The sequence below is a fragment of the Podarcis tiliguerta genome, assembly GCF_965153285.1.
Source record: "Podarcis tiliguerta genome assembly, chromosome: 3".
In the NCBI taxonomy this organism is placed as follows: Eukaryota; Metazoa; Chordata; class Lepidosauria; order Squamata; family Lacertidae; genus Podarcis; species Podarcis tiliguerta.
In genome coordinates this window covers 85,250,292-85,272,813 of record NC_139536.1, presented here as the reverse complement: position 1 = coordinate 85,272,813, position 22,522 = coordinate 85,250,292, and the positions used below count along the sequence as shown (strand labels likewise).

Below are 22,522 nucleotides of genomic sequence, written 5' to 3'. Positions count from 1 at the left end.
AGTTACAGATCGCCTCAGGTACCTAGCCCAAACACCCAATTGCCCCTGCATTTGTAAAGTATGAAGCAATTAAAACCCTGTTGCGTAAAATACTGCAATGAAACCCTTACTGCAAAGATTAGGTTTGGACAGTGGCAATCAGAATGATTTCTGGTCAGCAGGGGAACTCGGCAGGTTTTTTTGCCTCAAGCCTGGGGTTTGAAAGCAGCAGCAGCTTGACTTCTTCCTTATTTAAACCTGTTAAGAATTGTTTCCAGAAACACTCGCTAGATGTCTCTACACAAGTTAAATGCAGTCACTGACAGAGAGTGCCCAGTGCTGGGATTCCTGTCAACCAGAAGCAGGTGACAGGCACAGCTCACACTGGGGAAAGTCTAGCTTGCAGCCAGTGACTCCATTCTGGGTTTCAAGCACCAGTTTCATTTAGGTAAAAGTTCTTATTCATTCTGACAGCTCTTGGCCAGGATTTTCCATGCAGGGTGCTGGACACTTGTTTTCCAAATCCAGAGATCATTTTGCCATAGAGATTTTCTGCAGCTGATCCTTCTCTTGCTTTGCAGCAAACACAACAAATTTGGCATTGGCCACCATCTGTTTATATATACTTGTTTCTATATAAGCACAATCCTACTACTACCATCCATGACAAGTCAATGGCTGGGCGTATGAGTAAGATTTCTTCCCATTGGTCTCTGCTGGCACAGAGAAGCATTACTGGTGGGGGTGGCTCTGTTGCACCTGAGGACCGAAGCTATGCCCAGGCAGGTGGTAAGCTCCCACCTGCTCTTCAATATAGAAATGCCCCAAACAGGGTGTTTCGGAGGAAAGGTGGCAACAGGACACTGTAACTTTTGAGCCAGAGTCCCTTGGATCCAAAGTGATGGCTGTTTTCGGGAGGGCGGGAAGGCTCTGGTATGCCAGCTTGGAGTTGGCAAAGGAAAGAAAGAAAGAGAGAGAGAGAGAGAGAGAGAGAATGAGAACAGATTTCCACACTTTCCATCCTGGCTGGCAAAGCTGGCACAAGCTGGCAGGTTTTTGTATACAGCAATCTCATTGCCACTTCAGTCCTTTCAGGGCCCAATATAAGATTGCTCCATTAACCAACTAATTCTGTAGGCCATTGTTGGGGAACCTGTGGCCTTGCAGATGTTGTACTACAGCTCCCATTATCCCTAACCTTTGGCTAAGCTGGATAGAATACACAAACATCTGGCGGGCCACAGGTTTCACATCCTTTCTGTAGGCTATTCTACTCATAGGCTTCAATCCTAACCCTACCTACTTGAGAGTAAGCCCCACTGTGCATAGGGTTTCTGAGCAGGTATGTATAGGATTTCATTGCTTAAAAAAAGAAAGAAAGATTGACATACGTTAGTTTCTCTTTTTCTAACACGGAATCACTGAACTTGATAGGATTTGTTCATTCCCCCCATCCCATGAATAATCACCTCTTTCTTAGATGTCCAATTAGCTAACAGTTGTGTGCCATTTTACTGCAGTGCCTTTCGCCAGCTCTTTAGGAAGGAAGAACCCTGGAAATATTTTGATTCATTCCAACATTTATTGCATTCATTATGTGCTTGTCCCGCAGCTGCTTGCATCAAACAAAGTCATCTCCCACACAGCAAACTGTAGGAATACAGCTAACAAATATCGCCTGAAAGAGTTTGTGTTTGCGCCAGCATGGATACCAAAATTGGTTGGTGGGGGCCTCGGCAGTTGCGGGGGGTGGATGGGGGAGAAGGTACCGTATTTTTCGCCCTATAGGATGCACTTTTTCCCCTCCAAAAATGAAGGGGAAATGTGTTGCATCCTATGGGGTGAATGCAGGCTTTCGCTGAAGCCTGGAGAGCGAGAGGGGTCGGTGTGCACCCTCTCCAGGCTTCAGGAAGCTATCCGCAAGGCTTGGGAGCCCGCGAGAGTTCCCCCCAGGCTCCCCCGGCTTGCGCAGAGCTGCCTCTTATCCCGAAGCCCCGGCGCGCTGAGCAGTCGCGCCGGGGCTTCAGGTAGCTCTGCGGAAGCCCCGGGAGCCCTCCCCCGGCTTGCGCAGAGCTGCCTCTTATCCCGAAGCCCCAGCGCACTGAGCAGTCGCGCCGGGGCTTCAGGTAGCTCTCCGCAAGGCGCGGGAGCCCAGCTTACAGAGAGTTGCCTGCACACTGAAGCCTGCGCACACTGAGCTCAGCGCGCCCAGGCTTGGCGCAGCTCTCCGCAAGGCGCGGGAGCCCGGCGCCGGGCTCCCACGGCTTGCGGAGAGTTGCCTGTTCTGGGGGCTGGGGTCAGGGGAAGCTCGGGCTTCCCAGCCCCAGCCCCGTGCATGGGGAAAAAATAATAATTTCCCCCCCCTTTATTTCCCCCCCCCCAAAAAACTAGGTGTGCCTTATGGGATGGTGCGTCCTTTAGGGCGAAAAATACGGTAGGTTGAATCACTATTAATTTCCTGTGCCTGTATTGATTGTGAAATAAAAATCCAAAATGAATCTCTGCTACAGCATGTAATTCTGGTTTGTCCACTGATGTTCTGCAGTGGTCATCTTCAACGAACTATGGACTGTCCCCTGGGAGTTCTGTTTAGGGCACAACCTCCAATGTAAAGCAGCTACCCAGGGCTGATTAAAAGGGCAGTTGTTGGGAAAATAGAAAGAACTGCATTCCTCATTGTGACCATAATAAACAAATGACATTTAAACACTTTAAATAGCATGAACATTTACTTTAAAGTCATTTGTCCATTTGATTTTTAAATGGTCTAATTCTGCATGATCTCTGGTGACTGACAGCAGCTAACTAGGGTTTCAGGTAATGAGTTCTTCTTACCTAAGAGACTGGTAGATTGAAGCTGGAAACTTTTTGTGTGCTCTGCCACTGAACTATTGCCCTCAGCTTCGAAGTGCGTATCTCGCACTACTGTCAAGCTCTGAAGAAATGAGCAGCAGAAGTTGGCCATGGGCAGCACTTGTTGTCTAGAGCCAGCCACAAACCCCTTCCAACCAATTCCCACAGTAATTTTGCACAATGAGTTACATACTAAAAAAATCCCAAAGCTGTAGTGACATTTCTGGCTCCCAGCTAAAAGTGACCATACGTGGGTCAGAAACATTATGAAGAATTGTGCATATAGCCATGTTCAACTGAGAACAAGATGCTACAGTGTTGGTGACTTATGGACTGAACCAGCATGTGATTGTTTCTGCAATATACATTGTGAAATTGGCATCGTATCATGGAGGTGAAGAACCAAGGGCAATGTGCTTTTATGTTACATCTGTCTTAACCCTGAGAGGGCAACCTAGAACACCCTCACCCCCCACACTCCCAGACTCCTAGAACCATAGAATTATAGAGGTGGAAGGGACACCAGGGGTCATTTAGTTCAGTACCCCACAATGCAATCCACAATCCTGGATGTTCATTGTGTCATGGTTACTTCCTCAACAATACAGGTCAGGGACTTTCAAACTGTGTTCAGGGGAACTCTGGGGCTGCTGGGAATTACAGTCCAAAACATTTGGAGGGCTTCAGGTGGGTCACGCTTTTGGTAGGAGGAAATATGCAGTAGAGGATAAGCTGCTCACCATTATTGATCTTATCGAGAAATCCCTGAAAAGACCCCAGAGTTCCCTGGAGCAGAGTTTGAAGGCCTCTCTCCTACCCAACCGAGGAAGCCACCAAAATAACCAGCAATAACATGGCTGGAAATATCTTCAATCTCTCTTCATTGTCACAAAAGGCAAAACAAAACCACACACAGAAACAAAAATGTCTACATTCATACATCCATACCGATTAATTAAATGAAGGAGAATTTGAGTGAGTTCAGGGCTATGCCCATTTCTGTCCAGCTTCATTTCTTCCAACCACTCTCACTTTGATTGCTTAATCCAAAGTGATTTCCAGAAATGAAAGACACAAGTTATGGAATAATTTTCGATTGACTACTCTGCCTACATTTTAAAAAGCTGTCTGAAGTGCAGCGAAGAGTTGATGACTGCCAAAGATCCTTCCAAATGATTTCTCTTCCATTACTTAATTTCAGCATTCTAAGAAGCCATCTGATATCTTACTGGTCTAGTTTACTTTGATGTAAGCGTATTTCTTTGAAATGAGTCTGGACCTCTTCAATGTACATGCAAATTGCTGCAGTTCTGGCTATGTCCTAAGCACAGATACTTCAACTGACTGAATTCCACTGAAATCAGTGGGACTGATTTCCACATAATGGGAATCTGGAGCTGCTCAGCAAAACTACAAGGCTCCTGTCTCAATTTTTTCAGGTGCTGGGGGAAAGCTGAAAAGGAAACTGATTGAAATATGGCAGAAGGTTGGCAATCGTTTGGGGTGTGTGGCAACATTTGCAATCAGGAGAAAGATGGTAACTTCAAGACCCGTTTTTGGGTTCTACAACTTTAAGCCAGACTTGGACTGGACAGTTTTTCAAATAGAGGACTGTCCTCTGTAAAGTGTGCCACATGACATCCTTACTGCTACTATCACAACTTAAAAGCATTATCTGGCATGGAACCAGCGGTCTCTGGCTTTGTGGGTCATTTTAGATGATGGTTCCAAGATGTGGTCTTGGGCTGTCAATAATTTGGAAGATATCTTTGTGATCTGCTAAAGCTATGCAGGAAACAGCTTGCTAATGCCCCTTAGCTCAGAGGAACTGTGAAGCTGGAAGGCTCCCCCCTCCTAGTAATCACAACTTCTGTTGTGCTCAGGTTCTGATGGTAGGCTTCTCATGGGCATGTGGTTGGCCTTTGTGGTGGGCCTTTGACCTGATCCAACCAGCTCTTCTTACCTCTGGTATCTTAAGCAATTTTTATTACTTTTGCCTGGCAACACATCCTCAAACTATTTAACCACCTTTGATTCCACCCCCTTTAAATGTAGGCACATGAACACACATTCAATATTCTGTGGGTGCAAATGAACAGACACAAAGAGAAATGTTCTTTTGAATACCAGCTTAAAGCATGCAATCTCTTATTTCTGAATTCTGAAATTCCAGTGCAGCACCTTCAAGCTAACTAAAGTACCATTAATTGTTTAATTAGGTTTCATTCTGGTGCAGAGAATGTAAAATAGCTGCACCTGAAGGAAGATTAAAGGTTGTTGTCAAATACTCACACTAACAGTTGATTGCATTAATAGCGTTATTTGTGCTGCTGTAATTGCTGCAGTAATTTATATGTCTAGGCTTCTTATTATTACAGCACTGAAGATGTTAACTGTCGTTATTTCATACCCTTCCACTCCTCGGCACAATTAAACTTTGTAATGAAACCAAACACGTAATCTTTCATAAGAAAAGAAAACTCAGGTGCTGCAGTAGTAATTTTCTGTTGAAAGTGAGGGAGTAAGATGAAATGAGAAACATGTGATGCTAAAGGTAGCGTGGGTGTTTGCCTTCTAGTCAAGCTAGAAATTATTGCTGTTGCACAACTCATTTCATCACCAAGCTATATTAAAACATCTTCAGGTATTTTCAACATCACTGTGAGGTGGGTGGGGGGTAGTGTTTCTTCTCCCCATTTTACAGACCAGGAAACTAAGCTGCAGAGAATTTACATTTTTTACCAACAGAGAAGCTTAGTGTAATAATGAAAGGTGCAGCAAATATATGGCATTCTGATACAGTATTAACCAGAAGCCCATGTCTCCTATCCTCTATGGCTCCATTCTCACAGGTTTAGAACCACTCACCCTGTTGCCTCTCCCCATATTATTTGTTGCTAGACACATTTGCGCATATTTCTTTCTATCTCAACTCCATGCTCTACCTTTAACAAGAATGAAAATTCGCAACCCTAAGGTGGAAAAGGTGGCAAGCACATTGGTCTGCCAGCCTGGAGAGGGCGCAGTGATCGTGCCTATAGCATGCCCAATGACATAACATGAATAAATTTTAATAAGTCTCCCCCACAAAAAGAAACACAACAAACCAGATCTCTGGCATCATAACTTGTGGTCAATTTTTTTGAGACCACCATAACTGCAGGCCACCACAAGCTTAAGTCAGCTTCTGCAGAACAGAAGTAACATTCCCATGCATTAAATGAAACTCACATGTCTCAAATGGAACAACAACAACAACAACAACAAATGAGGTTCTGTCTCAAGGAGCAGCCATAGCCCATAGCTTTAGATACTCTGGGTGGCAGGCAAAGCAAATATTGTGCATCTACAATAATGCAGTTTAGGAGACTTTGTAGGTGCCCTTGACCACAATGTTGTCCACCTCTGTGTTTCCTTGGATGCCAGCATGATTAGATTTCTTTAGAATTGTAATGACTCCAATGGCTAATTTATTTTCCATTCCAATAAACAAATGCATTTGCTATGTCAAACTCTCATAAAACTCAAGTGAAAAGGAAAAAAGCTTGCTTTAGAGAGCATTGCTCATAAAACCAGGACGCTAGACTTGAATGCATTCTATGCAATTGCTGTCTCTATCTTCTGGAGATCCAACATGCTATGATTTCAACATCTCATGATAAACCTTTCAGCCATTTTAACAGCCAAGAGGGGTGTGGAAGTGAAAAATCTCAGTTGAGCAAGGGAGGGTTAGGACTTAGAGTCGTCAAGCTATGTGGCCTGAGTATGTTCCACACGGCTACTATTCCTTGTCCTGCATTCCTACAGCTCACCACTACTTTCCTGCAATTGTATGAAACCACTTTTACTTTTCAACACTAACTATAAATCATAACCATTGAAAATATTTATGCCGACACCAACACCCATTGTGACTGCTGAAAGAACAGTGCTGAGGAAGCACTGCTAATGTGGGTTACTTGCTCTGTCCACGTTGGACAGCAAGATATCTCTCAGATGTTTTTTCAAATCTAGATATTGAGAAGCAGAAAAGCCTATTCAGGCAGTCTTGTTTGTGTGACTGATGCACTCATGGCCTGTATCCAGTCATCATGTCTCCATCAGCCCTGTCCTCCCACAGTCCACATTTGAGGGTGCAAGTCTGTAGAGCAGAGTCTGCTCTATCCATGTAGGCCCCTGTCCCAAGATGCAGAAGCAGCGTGTTTGTTTTTTTCCAGCCAGAACTCACCGGAGCTCATTTCTGGCACCTCTCAGGTGGGCACCATTGTCATTCTAAGATAACAAGGGAGGCATTCACAGTGAGTTTTGGCACCTCTTTTTCTAGAAAAATAGAACACTGTATGGTTAGGGTTCGACATCATGGGCCAACTCGTAGGGCAGACAGTTTACAGAGACATGGGGGTAGGGCTAGACCCAGCCTCTCACTCTTACAATTCTTATTTTCATATGTGGGATGGCTTGAGTAGGATTCATTTTTTTCCTATAAACTGGATACAGGGTGAGAATACTGCGAGGGCATCAGAAATATGATTTTGGCCACCATGACTGCACTATTGACCTGTTATAGTTCTATGCAGCATTGTAGTTGCACTAATGAAGAACTCTACTGTCACAAAATATCAAATTGCTAAGGATTTTTGTTTTCTTGAGGAGGTGTCTTGTTGTTTTAATGGGCTAACACATATGCTTTGTCAAAGATTATCCCCTGTGTTTATTTGCTGGCACACATCAATGCGGTTCAGTGTGATGTACTGTGTAAAGAGCAGCCAAGTTAAATTGATGCAAACAATATCAAATTCGCCCCTTTACTCAGAACAGTCCATGCCACCAACCCAGCATTCCATGAAGATTCATTTTCCAAAGCAAATGTATCCCTCTCAGGGCCTCGATATACATCTAGAGCCACCAAAAACAACAAACATATTTAGAAAGTGGTACAGAAGAAATCTCCCCAAAGGACTGACAGGGTTATATGTGATCTGGTTTTGGCATGCTATACTATGGATCTTATGAACTTCATTTGGCTCCTGTCCTGCAAGGGATCATTGAGCAAATTAAGCCATTTATGTATATATATTTAAAACATCAGAGCCATTTTTAACAATCATAAAACCATACAATAAAATAAAATAAAATCAGAACTCAACTAACTATTGCAGAAGGATATTTTCTTAACTGCCAGCATAAATCTTGGCAGCATAGAATGATTTTCAACAGGTGATTGAAGGTTGAAAAGGAAGGCACCTGCTGAATCTCTGATGGCAGCGCATTGCAGAGGACTGGACTGCTGACACTGAAGAGCTTGGGTTTTTTTGTTACTGTCAAAGGAGCCTCATCAATTTGAAAAGTCTCCTTCCAGATTTGCATTTGTAGTTGAATCAGGGACACTGGGCACACAAATGACGTGAGAGTTAGACTTGGGTGAAGGCTTTGGAAACAAGTTGCTGTTGCATCTAATGTAATGTTTGGCTTGCCAGTACTGCAGCTGCCTCTACTATGCCAAATTAAACCCATTAAGAGTACATCAGTAACCCCTTTGGCAGGATAGGAAGGTATACCTTTGGCTGCACATACGCAGATCATCCTTGAGGATAAATAATTCTATGAAGGTGGCCCCTTTCATTTTGCCTCAGCAGACTGGCATGCCGGCTTCCTGTGCATGGCTCTGTCCTTGAGGGCCTTGGTGGAGATGTGAGGGAGAAGTGGGAACACATCCCGAAAGCCAGCAAGTTGTGCATGAGATGTTTGGCTTACATCAGAGCGGTGGGGAATGCAAATGAGTTGCTGAACAGATGGAGAGGCATTCACATACAACTTTAGCAGAACCAAAACCATAATATTCAATAGGTAGGTCTGTTCAGGTGTGTTTTTAAAAAAACCAAAATTAATATAAATCAAGACTATTATCTTCCCTGATATGATTCAGTAATAAGAGGGGCAAACAATTCCCTTTTTTCTGAAATGAATTCCTAACAAGTGAGGCCTGTGTAGAATGCTCTCATTTACACCACATTCACACCATACATGTAGAAACACCATGATACCACTTTAAGCAGTCATCACTTCCCCCCAAAGAATTCTGGGAGCTGTAGTTTGTTAAGGGTGCTAAGCATTGTTAGGAGACCCTAGTCCCATGGCTCCCAATGTGAGGCACATGCCCCATGCCCCACAGGAGGGCAATTTGATTTTTAAGGGAGGCAATTTGGAAGCTTCTTTAGACCAATTAATGGCCTTTTAGGCTTCTTCCACGTGAATATGAGTTCACTTTTTGAATAATAATAATTATATGTCATGGGGCGGGGAGGGGGGCATCAGGATTTTAGGGATGCTTAGGTTGGGCATGGCCAAAGAAAGGTTGGGAACCACTGCCCTAGTCCCACTCTCAGAGCTACAATTTGCAGAGTAACTTAACGGTCTAATTCTCCTTTTCACAGGGAACTCTAGGTGAGTGCTGTGCTGAAGTGCTGAAACTCACCCCTAGACGAATTGAGCTAGGAAGCCCAGAGACTGTGTTGAAACAGCAAGATGTATAATGTTGTACCTGCTTTGTTGCATAAGGATGCGGTAAACCACCAACAAATATTGGTCCTGTTGCATCCCAAATGAAAGTCGACCAATGGTTGCTGGACATGCTTGCTTTTGTAGCTACTCCCAGGATAGTCACTTCAGCCTCGCACATTGCCAAGTCTTGCCTGCGTAAATATAGAAAGAGGGAAAGTTTTGCAGATGAGCCATGCATTGCATAAACGCTTCTCAGGCAAACAAACTGGAGTGCTGCCAAGTCAAGGAGGAATGAAAACGAGGCAAGCAGCTCATCTTATATTGAACCCCATAAACATAAACTATTTGATGATCAGGCTGTAAGCTGGCATGTCTTTGGGGTGCAATTGTAATTACAATGAAATCACTGTGTGAAAAGAGAAGTGCAGAATAGCTCCTTAACGGTTGCAAGGGGGAACGACTCAAAGTCATTCTTTAAATAAATATTTCTAAATAAAATGCTTATGTAGCTGTTCCTTGGTAAATGTGTCTAAATGAAATATTAATATATCATTAGAATGTATATTTTCACATTGGAGATTAAGGGTCTCTGTTAGGGGCTGGGCTGCAGTTCAGTTGTGGAGCATCTGTGAGGGCTTATGCACATTTGTGTTTGCCCTGTGGTTTCTCTGCATGGGTCTGATAGGTTTTTCTTTCACCCTACCACTTTCTCTGGGGAAATCCATGGTTTACCACTGAATCAACCGGGTTTTCTGCAGATTGATGTTGGTTCTGATTCAGCGGTAAACCATGAGTTTTCCTGGGGAAAGTGGTGGGGCAAAAGGAATACCTCTCAGATCCGTGACTAGAAATCATGGAACAAACAGAAGAAATTGTGGGGCAAACGGGAGTTTGGATGAGGCCACAGAAGAAGAAGAAGCCACTCAGTGAAGAAGTCCTGGCCTTTGCGAGACTAACATCTAGCCACTTCAACCGTCAGTTCTACTGTATGCTGAGAACAAAGGCGGGTGCAGTGGGGAACTTCTGTAGTGAGTATTACAGTATTGTCTATTTCATATTCCAAGCTGCCTCAAGAACGTTGGTCAGTAGTCAGGGTATGAATATTCCTAAATAAATAAATATAAAAACTGACTTTCATTGGGAGGAGGAATGGAATAGAGTGACTGTAAATAGAAAATGAAGAGACACGCAGAACAATGACATAGTGTGGCGGGGTGTGGGGTAGTTGCCCCAGGTCCAAAATTGTTAGGGGTGCAAAATTTCACCACCCGCTGCTGCCTCAAAACAGCTGCACACTTCCGTCACTGTGATCTGTTGACAACGGCTTCTGCATGTGAACCAGGAAGTGATCTCTCCAGACAATGGAACAACTCTTATTTTCTTATCTCTGCAGCTGCAATCTCCTGGGTGATGCGGGTGCAGTCAGGCCATTGAATGTTCATGCATACTCCATCTATTTCCCTCTTTCTCACCCACCCATTCGTGTGGCCCCGGGCACTGGCAACCCACACTAGACATAGAATAATATAATATGAATATGTTGTATGCTGCCCTGACATCTTTTTGATGATGGGTGGTACAACAAAACTCCTGGATATTTTCCATCTGTTCTGGAAACCATTTTTCTTAACTTAACATTTAACTTTAATATGCAGTTGTTTAGTATGTATATCTGAGAACAGTGTGTGTGATGCTCCAGCTTAAAGCTAAGGGGCAAACATACAAACACTCTTCACTGAAAACGCTTGGCACAAGGCAAATGATGTGATTTTTATTCTTTCCTTTTATAATACAACTCTAATTCATGTTCCTTGAGCCAGCTCGCATGAAATGTTCTCCCTTAATCAAAGGAGGCACAGTGAGGACCCATGAAAATCAAGCAACAGCCTCTCTGTTTGGTGTTTCATTATAGTTATCCTTTTCCCTGCACAGCAAGAAAGCAGAGGGCTGCTTAAGAGCAAGGTCAAATCACTAAAGCTTGATCAGTTGGATGATTAAAAAAGATTCAGACTCTTACGCTTTGGCGGCAACAGGATGTCTAAGTAAAAGCAGTAACCAAAATGAAGTAAAATAAAATTATTGAGGGGAAACAAGGCCCTGCCATGTAACCAAGGCTGTTGTGAGCAAATAAGATGTGAATTCAGTCGCCTTTGGACAGCAGAGTTTCCACTTGGTCCATACCACACATTGAAAGCCCTCTCATACTGCTGAGAATCCTGGGAAGTGTAGTTTGTTAAAGGTGCTGGGAACTGTTGTTCTGTGAGCTTAGCACCCTTAACACACTACACTTCCTAGGATCCTCCACGACTGTTAAAGTGGTATGAGTGCTTTAAATACATAGTGTGGATGTAACCCTAGCTGGTTGCCCACATCAACCCATGAGAGGAGTTTAAATTCCATTGTGTTGCCTCCTGTCCACAATCCTCACCCTCATTGAAGCGCAACTGATTTCCTCTTAAATAGCCAGGGCTGGCTCAAGACAATATGGCACCTCAGTTTGGCAAATGAAGTGGCTTTGCCCTTCCTTCCTTCCTTCCTGCCCACTTATCTTTGTCTTCCCCACCTGGCTGCTTTTCACTGCTGACAAAGCATGTTCTCCCTTGCCCAGAGGAAGGGGTCCTTTCTCAGAGTGAGAAAAGTCACCCAGAGAAAACCTGTGTTGCCACCATTTTGCCATGAAGGTGCAAATTCCTTCTTCTTTTTTAAAAAAGAAAGAAAGAAAACTTTAGACTATTATAGTTTAAAGTGTTGTTTGAAAAAGTATTTTATCAGCAGCACAGGCCTCACCCACAATACCTCAAAACGAGGGAGTGCCTAGTGTGTCAACGGCTTTGTCAGCAGCCAGGAATCTCCAACTGGCCTGGAGGGAGATCAGCAGGGGAAGCAATGGGTGGGCAGCAGAAGGGAAGCTGTGGTGGCAATGATGACCAGCCAAACTACTGGCTGGGAGGGTGGGCTGGTGGGCAGTGTATGGGAGTACAACCCTCTTCACCTTCCCATCCATCCCTTCATCCACATGGCTCAGCAAAGCGCATGGTAAGTCTAGTCCTGCAGGCACAGCCTTAGATTTTCCAATTATTTAAGTATGTGTGTGATCTGAAGTTACTGCTTTACTTTCTGTGTATCATAGAAAGACAGAAAGTGTTGTTCTTTGAGCTGCACTATCCTCTTTCATCCAAAGGCATCCTTCTCCCTTGAAAGACTGCACCTTTTCCATCCTGTTGTCCCACATGCCACCTCCATGTCCTCCGCTGAATTCCTACTCAAAGTCTGCCTTTTCCATGAACCCTCTGGCACAGAGCTCCAGCTCCCTTGCCAAATTGTAAGCCCCTTAACCCAGAGAATTGGTCTCTGTTAAGTGTCCTGCACATGGACGCTGCTGATTGAATGAATGGATTAATAAAGTGCATTCTAGTCCAACATCTGTTTGATCTTTTGTGGGCTAATAGGAAGGAAAGACAGTGCTTGCTGTGGATATTGTTAAAAAAGAGAGAGAAAATAATGTAGCTATGAAATATAAAACTGTTGAAACAAAGCAGAATCGTGATTCCTTTCTTCTTCCTTCCTAAAACACAAAATGATCGTTTCTTGATGCCTCACCCTGTCTTTTCAGTGTTTTCAAAGACACAGCCATCAGAGCTTGGAGAAGCTAGAGGAAGTGGGCAGGTGTGCTTGAAAAACAGTAGTTTTGGGAAGAGAGGGTCGGAGAAACAAGTTGGCTGTGGCAGGAGGGAAGGGGAGATGCGAGTTGGCTGAAGTCACCTTGAATCAGGAGATATAAGGCACCAATCCTCCCAAGAAGCTCTTCCCCAGCTTCTGGCATTTTAATGTTTGAAGGACTTGAAATTGCACTGATAACCCTCAACATATCGGTATTGCCATTTTTTGCTGCTTGAACCCAGTCCACAAACAGTACATGGTCAGCCTGGGAAGAGGAATGGACAGAGAGAAGGGAGAGTGACACAAAAAAATACAGAGAAATAAATGGCTGGGAGAAAGAGGCAGGGAAAGGGATGAGAAATTTGCGAGACAAATGCACAGTATGTATGCAGCAACCCATAAGAAACAGAGGGAGGGAAACGGCGATGTGGGGGTGAAAGGGTGAATATTCAGTGGAGAGAGATCCTACTGATTATGTGCTTCGCGGTGTTAGGAGGGTTGGGATCGACAGCCAGACATCGGCTGCAGGCGTCCAATTGATATAAGACACAGCCATTGGCATGATAACTTCCCACCATAACAGCTGTTATATATGCATTTGCCGATGAGCTAATAATATTCTGGAATAGCTTCCTGGTGTTTTATGTTTGCAGGACAAGTTGTTAGCAATTCAGCATGCTGGTGAGCAGCTTTCACCTTGTGCTTGTTAAGAGTGCACCATTTGATTGTGCTTGATTGAATCTTCCAGGGACTGGCTAAATTAAAATATCAACCTTAAGATATTATTGTTTAACACTGGCCGCTAACACAATTGCCTGATAGTACATATACTGTATAAATATTCCATCAAGGTTTCTAAATGCTTTTTTCTACAATCAGCACATAGGGTGTTTTAAAGGTCAAGTGAGAAGACAGGTTTTCCTTCTCTCTCTCTCTCTCTCTCTCTCTGCCCCCTCCTGCCATTTTTGCATAATTGTAAATGTAGAATGCATGCACAATCATTCAAGTGCCCCTGGTGGTTAAGCTGCTGGTAATTATGTCCCAGCCCAACCCAGTAGCAATTGTGTCATTTTATCCTTTGTGCTTCCACAAGTATAATCATTAAAAACTGGCTGGCTAATTGCAACCTGGATGATGAGCTCGGTCTGTGTAGAACTGGATTTGGTGCCCAAAGCCATTCAAATTTGGATGGATGGAAAGGTCAGACAATCAGTTGATGAACCACAGGGATAAAGGGTGACTTAACACGACAATAACGTTTGTACATTTGCAAGTGTCCCCAAACTGTTGCATGTGGTGTCTTTCTCTTGTTGAGTGACATTTGTCAGCAATGACTGAAAACATCTTTTGGATCGCCTGGCAAAATAGCTTAAAAGGTAATGAAACAAACAGATCTCGTTTACTGCCAAGCTTGTTAAATGTTACTCATGCTGGGAATAGAGTATCATTTGGACTCCATAAAAAGGAAACCAATGATCCACCAAACTGGTCCTGTGTTCAACTATTTCTCACTTTTCTTGGTCATTTGCATTCTCAACTATGCCTATGGGCAAATAGAGCAAGTATTTATTGTCACCAAAGTTAGCTTAATGTTCTTGAAGTACTATCCAGTACATAGTGTTGCCCCAATCAAAATGAAGCTATTTGCACTTAAAGTGACATTGAAATTAATAATAATAATAATAATAATAATAATAATAATAATTTACTATTATTATGTTTAAGGTAACAGTGCCCCATTCATTTAAATGGGATGTAAATGCAAAAAAGGATCCATACTTAGGCTGGATCTTGACACATCAAAAAAGTGTTTCAGGAAAACGTGTTGTAAACCTCAAAGTGGGAAAAGATGGAACTCCACAGCGCCATCTGGTGTCACAGCGGTGTAATGTATATTAAATGCTTTTTCTTTACTAATGTAACTGAGTCCTTGCTGTTAATATACAGGATACTGACAATACTATTTTGTCCATTAAAAAGAATTTTGAGAAAACAAAGAAGTGACATTACTGTGCATTCTGATCCAAGGTAGTGTAATTTGCTATGAATGACAAAATGAAACCTAATTGAAGATGAACATTTGCAGAGATAAATCTGTAACTGAAATTCTTGAATGAAATAAAAATTTCAGAATTTTGCATATTAATCATTATTAGTAGTGGCAGAACTTTAATTATAATAGAAATGAATTATTGATCCTTGATACAAAGTAAAGTTTGAAACTATGACAGAAATATTCCAGAAGCGAGTTAATTCTCAATGATAAATCCTGAACCAGAAAAAATATATATGCTAGCCTAAAGATTTGTTCTGATGATGATATTGAATCTTCAGGCCTAAACTCCTCTTTTGATGCTCCCAATTTGTAAAAGATCTATTACGTGATTTGTGTCAAAATATAGCATAATAGCCTCATTAAGCTTTTATCTTCGAAAGGCGATAAAACAATGGATAGTATCAACTAATTGGCATTATTAGGTTGTTATTAACTCCATTATGATCAATTAAATGTAATTACCTACATCTTGTTCAATTAAGTTTGTAGAAATAGCAATTGCTTGTTCTTCCTCAACTCAAATGAACTTTCCCAATAATTACTTATGGGATATTATAATGATAATAAAAAACACTCCACACATAGGGGTTTCTTCTAATGAATCCCTACAACTCTTTATAAAGACTATTTTTGGAACCATATAGTATAAGAAAACAAGGGTGTGGGAGTTGCTGGACAGAAAGTGTGGAACTGAATAATACTGAGATGCTTTATTTTTAAGGCCTGGGTCCGGGGAAGGTGTCCCAGGGCCCACAGTATTGATCTGGCCAGTCCTCAAATTTGTCTGGTGTCAAGTGTGTTTGAGGTTGTAGCCAGTGGTGTTCTTACTGCCAACCCAGCAGTTCGAAAGCATACCAGAACAAGCAGATAAATAGGTACTACTGTGGTGGGAAGGTAAACAGTATTTCCATGCGCTCTGACACTCTTCATGGTGTCCCATTGCACTAGAAGTAGTTTAGTCATGCTGGCCACATGGCCCCAAAAGCTGTTTGTGGACAAATGCTGGCTCCCCCGGCCTGAAGCTAAATGAGCACTGCACACCATAGTTAAGGGCGTGCTCTGGTCCATGTGGTCACGAAGAGTCAGACATGACTAAATGACTAAACAACAACAAACAACAAGACTTAACCCTCCAGGGGCACTGGCGGAGGAAGAGGAGTGCGGGGGGAGCGCACCGCCCCAGGCAGCACGATCCCGGTGGGGTGCCATTGTGGCTGCCCCTGCAGACGGCATGCCACTCACCTAGGATGCAGGCCACGCCCCTGCGGGCGGCATGCCATGCCCCTGGGATGCATACCAGCCCCGCCCTTGCCTGCTCTCCACCCCCCGGTGCCAGAGCATGAAGCTCCACAACTGTCCAGAGGTCCTTTATCTTTACCTACTGAGAATAGACCCATTTAAATTAATGGATAGGGTTAACGTAGGTTCATTAATTTCAATCAGTCTACTCTGAATCAGGCTTCTATCATGTAAGATGAGCACTGTCAAAGGCGATAACCGCTGAACTTCTGGTCAGTCAGGGAGATCCTCACATACTGTATTGGGTGTGCAATTTGTCACTGTTCTCACGCATCAAGGCTATCATCATATCTTATTCTGCATTGCCTAAAATCCATTTACAGTGGTACCTTGGTTCTTGAACGTAATCTGTTCTGGAAGCCCATTAGACTTCCGATTGGCACAAGTGACCCGGAAACAATAGCCATCAGCTACACTGGACTTCTGAAAAACGTTCGAAAACCGGAACACTTACTTCTGGGTTTTTGGCATTCGGGAGCCGATCTGTTTGTCAACTAAGCCATTTGAGAACCAAGGTTCCACTGTATAGTGAAGATTTTAAAATGCATGTATACATATGCAAAGATATGTACTAAGAAAAGGCTTAAGGTAAATACATATATCATAGAATGAATTTACAGATACTCAGTGATTAGCGGGGTCCCTTTCACGACCTGGCAAGGATGAACTCTGAAAGTACCACACTCCTGACCCCACTAATATGATTCCTGTCTCAAAATGCTTAGAGGAGTGCCATAGGAAGACATCCCAAGGAAGTAAACTCTTTGACAGTGCTGGAAGCAAGTTTGAATGGGGCTCATATATTCTGTTAATCTGAGAACTGAAGGAACTGTGTCAGCATAGCCTGCCAACCTGGACTGGGATGTATGTGCCATGTAATTGGCAGTGGAAAAATGTTCCCAGGAGCATCAAGATTTGTGAGCTATACATCAGGTAACATTATTTTGATAATCACCGTGACAGGGTGAGGAAATTTACATTGTTTCCCAAATCAATCTGTATGGTTGTTTGTCTCTGGTAACCCTGAATTCATTGTTGCTGGTTAAACCACAGAGCCTAGGGCTTGCCAATCAGAAGGTTGCCGGTTCAAATCCCCGCAACTGGGTGAGCTCCCATTGCTTGGTCCCAGCTCCTGCCAACCTAGCAGTTCGAAAGCACGAAGTGCAAGTAGATAAATAGGTACTGCTCTGGCAGGAAGGTAAACAGCATTTCCATGCGCTGCTCTGGTTCGCCAGAAGCAGCTTAGTCATGCTGGCCACACGACCCGGAAACTGTACGCTGGCTCCCTCGGCCAATAAAGCAAGATGAGTGCTGCAACCCCAGAGTCACCCGCGACTGGACCTAATGTCAGGGGTCCCTTTACCTTTAACCCTGAATTCATTGTTGCTGGTGTGTTGTCAAGACTTCTAAAAAAAAAAAGGACTGGGTAGTTTCAGGGAATCAGCATAATGTGAAATGACGGCTTTGCTTGAGGGTTTTGTGCCATTAAATCCAATTCCTTTATTGCGTACACTCACCACCAACCCCCAATAAAAAAGATACTTGAAACTATTCTTGGAGGATGAAGTATTTATGACATTTACTAATGTGTGACATTACCCCCAGGAAGTGAGGTTATTAGCCCATCTGCTAATCCATTCATATGTGAAATAAAGACTAAGATCAAAATAACACTCCCAAAATTTACTCCACAGGTTAATCAAGTCAATTGAAAATATAGAAATAGATATATTGGGAATAAAGTGACTTGGTTATCATGATTTTCTGAAGGCCCTTTCACAGCAATTTCTTTTTGGTATTAGCATGTTTAATGCCCAGATAATATTGCAGCTTAATTCTCATACATGATAATGCCACATCAAATTGAATAATGTGCCATAATGCCATAATTTTCCTGTGTGCCATAAAAGCAATACCTTGTAGCAGAAGTTTTCTTCTTGTACTATAATCTGAAAGAACCAGCTGCTCTGAGCAGTCTTTCTTTCTTTTTTTAAAAGCCAGTTAACCATCTTCCTTGATTGCTCCCATTTGATCTTGATGCACACCCAGAATATATTAGCTTTCATTTATTTACCTTCTACGTCAATCCATTTAAACCATTGCTTAATTAGAGAAAGACTCCAAATTAATTACACTTATCAGTCTAATTATGCATCAATCCACTGCATTACATGGATGTCATGAGACTAGTCTAGCATAGTGACTAAGTGAGTGAGCTGCAGATCTGGAGTGCCCCTGTTCAAATCTCAGCTCTGTCACAACCTAACCAGCTGGCCTCAGGCAAACCTCTCTCTCTCCCTCCCTGTCCCATCTGCATTGTGTGAATGAAAAAATACGGACCTCCCTTACTGTGCTGTTAAAAACATTACCCAGACAACACAAGTGGAACATTCTGAACAATTCGAAGTGCTGCATATATATGTTTCCTGAGCATCAAGTACGGTCTACAAGTTTTAAACTGTTTTTCCATGTTCAGATGTATGAAGCCAGTTGGACCATGGCTTTTTCACCTTCTCCATCCCAGGGGCATTAAAGATGAGCGGCAAAGTAGCTTGCCGGAACACTCCCGGTAAAAGGGGGCATTTCACCAGTAGAAGAAGTGGAGGGACGGGCAGGGAGAGTGCTGTCTCTTGCACGTCTGCCGCCTGAGGCACCTGCTTCTTCCCTACCTCATGGAAGGGCCACCTCCGCCCCCCCACCATGTTTCCATAGCTACACATTGTAAGCATGTGAAGGCTACCATTTTCAGTTGGCAAACCTATGTCATCCCATCCATTTCAGTTAGCTGGGAAACACATTTTTGATATTTGGGAGGACTGAATGTCTGACTGACCAGTGGCTGAGTCCATAGCCTGCCTAAGAATTACTTTGCACTTTCAGAGAGAGTTAATTGGTTTCAATCCAGTTAACTTAGTTTTTTTTGTATGTGCATTTGCCAGAACATGAGCTTGCTGGATTTTGTGCTCAGATGAATGGTTAGAAACACACACCCATAGTAGGTCCTTTTGGTCATTGTCACTATCACATGACAATGAATGAGCCCAATAATCAAAGGCCTGCATGTCTTTCAGAGAGGATTTTTCCTAACTAGGTATCCGTAATTGTATTGTCGGAGATAACCATTCACTTATATCCTTTTTATTCTTTAGAAACTGTGTAACACTTATATTTCACCTGTCTTCACAAGTGAGCCTGGGGTGGGTAGCAATAATGCAGAAAAAAACAAACCACAATTAACACATAGCATTGACTCATCTGTCTGTTGTTGCTTTCTCAAATAGTCACTAAGGCTACTCAAAGGCCTGGAGGAAGAGAGTTGCCTTTACCTGGTGCCAGGTTGTATGAGGAGGAGCCATGGTTTGGGGGCACATAAGTAGAAAGTGAGATTTGCCCCTAAGCAGAGTGTTAAATGCCATTGCAACCACAAAGATGAGATGTGCATTTGTACACAAGCAGCAAATTTCTAAAGAAAAGCGTAAGCTTTTTTCATTCTTTTGAATGGAACCCATTAGTATCAACATTAGCATTTTGAAACTAGTAGAGATGGCTTTAATCTAACCAGACAGAGTTCATGTCCTACCTTTAAAAGCTGTTAGCTCTATCTGCCCTGCATGCTTTCTCTCAAAATTAACATTTTATAATTCCAATAAGAAACTTCATGGTGTGTGATAGTGTCTACTAATGATAAGCAGTGGTGGAGAAAGGCACCTGGCCTTACGGTCTCAGTCTTAAGGCAGCAAAACTGCCATTTTTAAAACTGAACAATATGCTCCTGCCACATCTTATTGCTCAGTTAACTTGCTTATTGAATTTTTAAGTATTCTGCTCCATTGGAATTCACTGTACCATACTGTCCCAGGTTAATGAATAAGATGACACCATGTGCTTAATTGTGGGGAAGGGGCATCAAGCTGTCAGCAGGACTTCAACAGTGTGGTCTGGTGCAAGCATAATGCTAGTGCATCAGGAGCCAGCAACATTCACTTCCTCTGCTCCTCTGTGCAGCACATTGTCCCTTTCTTCCATTGTTGGCTTTATACTTTAACCCCAGTTCAGTGTTCTGCATCAACCTGAACAATGGTTAATGATAAGTAAAACTATTGGTTTCACACAATAGTTCAGATTAGGTGTGGGGAACCTGTGTCCCTCCAGATATTCCTGGGCTGTGATTCCCATCACCCCTGAACTTTGGTCATGCTGGCTGCAGCACTTGGGGGTTGGAGTCCAACGCCATCTGGAAGGCCACAGGTTCCCCACATCTGGTTTGGATGGAGATCCTAGTTAGGGCTGTTAAACTCTTGCAAATCAACTGCCCATTTATTTGGAACAGCCAGTGGCCTCTGAAGGTTATAAAAAGCCTACAAGCTGGATATTGTTTCTTTGAAAATAACTGTTTCTTGCTGTGATCCTTCTGGGATGGGAACAAGTCACAAATCTTAATTAATTACATCGTTCCCATGATAATTGGTATTGCACTTCGCTGAAGTCGAGGTCAAGTTTCAATTGACTTCATTAATGTTAGGTCTGCATCTCAGGGTGTGAACCAGGATAACCTTGCAGACTGAACTGATCAATTGGCCCATTATCCTCTATGACAAACTCAGACACTGTGAATGGCAAAACAAAGAAATAAGTGAATAGACTTACCTAACGCGCACTCTGTATTTCTGTCCATCATCCACTCTCACATTAGTACTGATGTTTCTGATTTCTCCTACGCTGTCGCATACAAATTGGTACTGAATAAAGGAAGCGGGGAGGGGAGATAATTTATTGTAATTGCAAAGCATCAGTAATTTTTAAAAGCTGAAACACAAATGAGTGAAATCAGGACACAAGAGGAAATGCTTCCCTTCCCCATGGCAGATATGCATGCAGGGGTTTCTTTTGTTCATCTAAAACCACACAGTACATTCAGTGGCAGATGCTTGTATGCACACTGAAGTTCACATTTTTAACGGACAGAGAAGGACAATTCCTGTGCATATGCAACTCGGGGCCAAGCCAGCTAGCACCAAAAAACTTTGATCAAAACATAAATATTGCTCTTAGATGTCTAAGCCAGTAACTGAATAGGAAATCCATGTTCCTTTGCTGCAAATAAGATTAGGAATGAGTAACTCAACTTCATTTTCTGATGATCCTTTCATAGACTATTACCTTCAGCATTAACAGCGCTGAAAGTCAGCGTCCTTGCTAATCCACACTTTACATACCTGTGTGGTGTTTAGCTAATTTGTATATACTGGGTGAGAGCAAACATAGCACAAGTGGGCATCTGCCTTCTCCTTTTCCTCCCCCCTGCAGCTCCCACTGCATGCCCTCGAAATCTGCTCCAGTTGGTTGGGAAAGGAGAAAGCAGAAGCCCCATTGTGCAAATGGGAAAGCATCATTGGGCAATGCGTGCTGTGTAGAATCATGTCTTTAATTGCACTCTGTGGTATCCATTAATGTGAATTAATGAAAAGCAGGAGCTGATCTATTTGTCTGTGTGCCAATAAGTAAATCACAAGCGCTCTGAAATAAGATCTGGGGACTGAAGGCTCTTCCTTCACACATTGCTTGTGGAAGCCATGATTCTTCTCATGCAGACACAAATAACACTGGGAGCTTCCCGTAGGTTTTATGTGTTTTTCAGTACTGCACACTCCTTTTTTAACATCCGCGCAGTGACATGAGGCAGACATTTTTCTAGGGGTTTATTTTCCTATAGGAATAACTTCATGGGTTACAATGAGTGGATGACAACTTCAATATCAGGCGAGCTTAGCAGTGTCGAAGTATTTTGCTTTCTTTGCTGCGGCATCTGAAAGTTTTCTGATACAAAATTTTCCTCAATTCAAAATTTTCTGGAACAGCCACATCTCCGCAACTACATGGGCTTATTTCTTTATTAATCTTTTCATTATAAATGTAAAGACAATGAGCAGTTCTTATACATATGAACTATCAGAAGACATAATTTTTAGTCTCAATCCAGGAAAACTGGAAATTCTACCCATTTACTGTGCAATAAAAATATACTGCAAATAAATACTGCCATAGCTACTGCTACACAGAAAGATAATTTTAAAGCAAGTCCCTTTAGTGGATTATGTGCAGGAAGAAATAAATGTGTATATGATATGACAAAAGTGTACATTTCTGTGTTCTGCCAAATTCAAAAAAAAAACC

General features: G+C 42.7%; 1 protein-coding gene across 6 annotated transcripts in view; it reads right to left on the bottom strand.

Annotated features, from left to right (window-relative positions):
* The window catches only part of EYS (eyes shut homolog), a 456,551-nt gene that overhangs the window by 188,634 nt on the left and 245,395 nt on the right, over positions 1-22,522 (bottom strand). For all 6 annotated transcript variants that reach the window (XM_083431300.1, XM_083431295.1, XM_083431298.1 and 3 more), the window contains 2 exons: positions 20,996-21,087; positions 9,374-9,524 (listed from right to left, as the gene is read on the bottom strand). In XM_083431300.1, the coding sequence (XP_083287426.1) occupies positions 9,374-9,524; positions 20,996-21,087 (243 nt within the window). The remainder of the gene's footprint in view (positions 1-9,373; positions 9,525-20,995; positions 21,088-22,522) is intronic.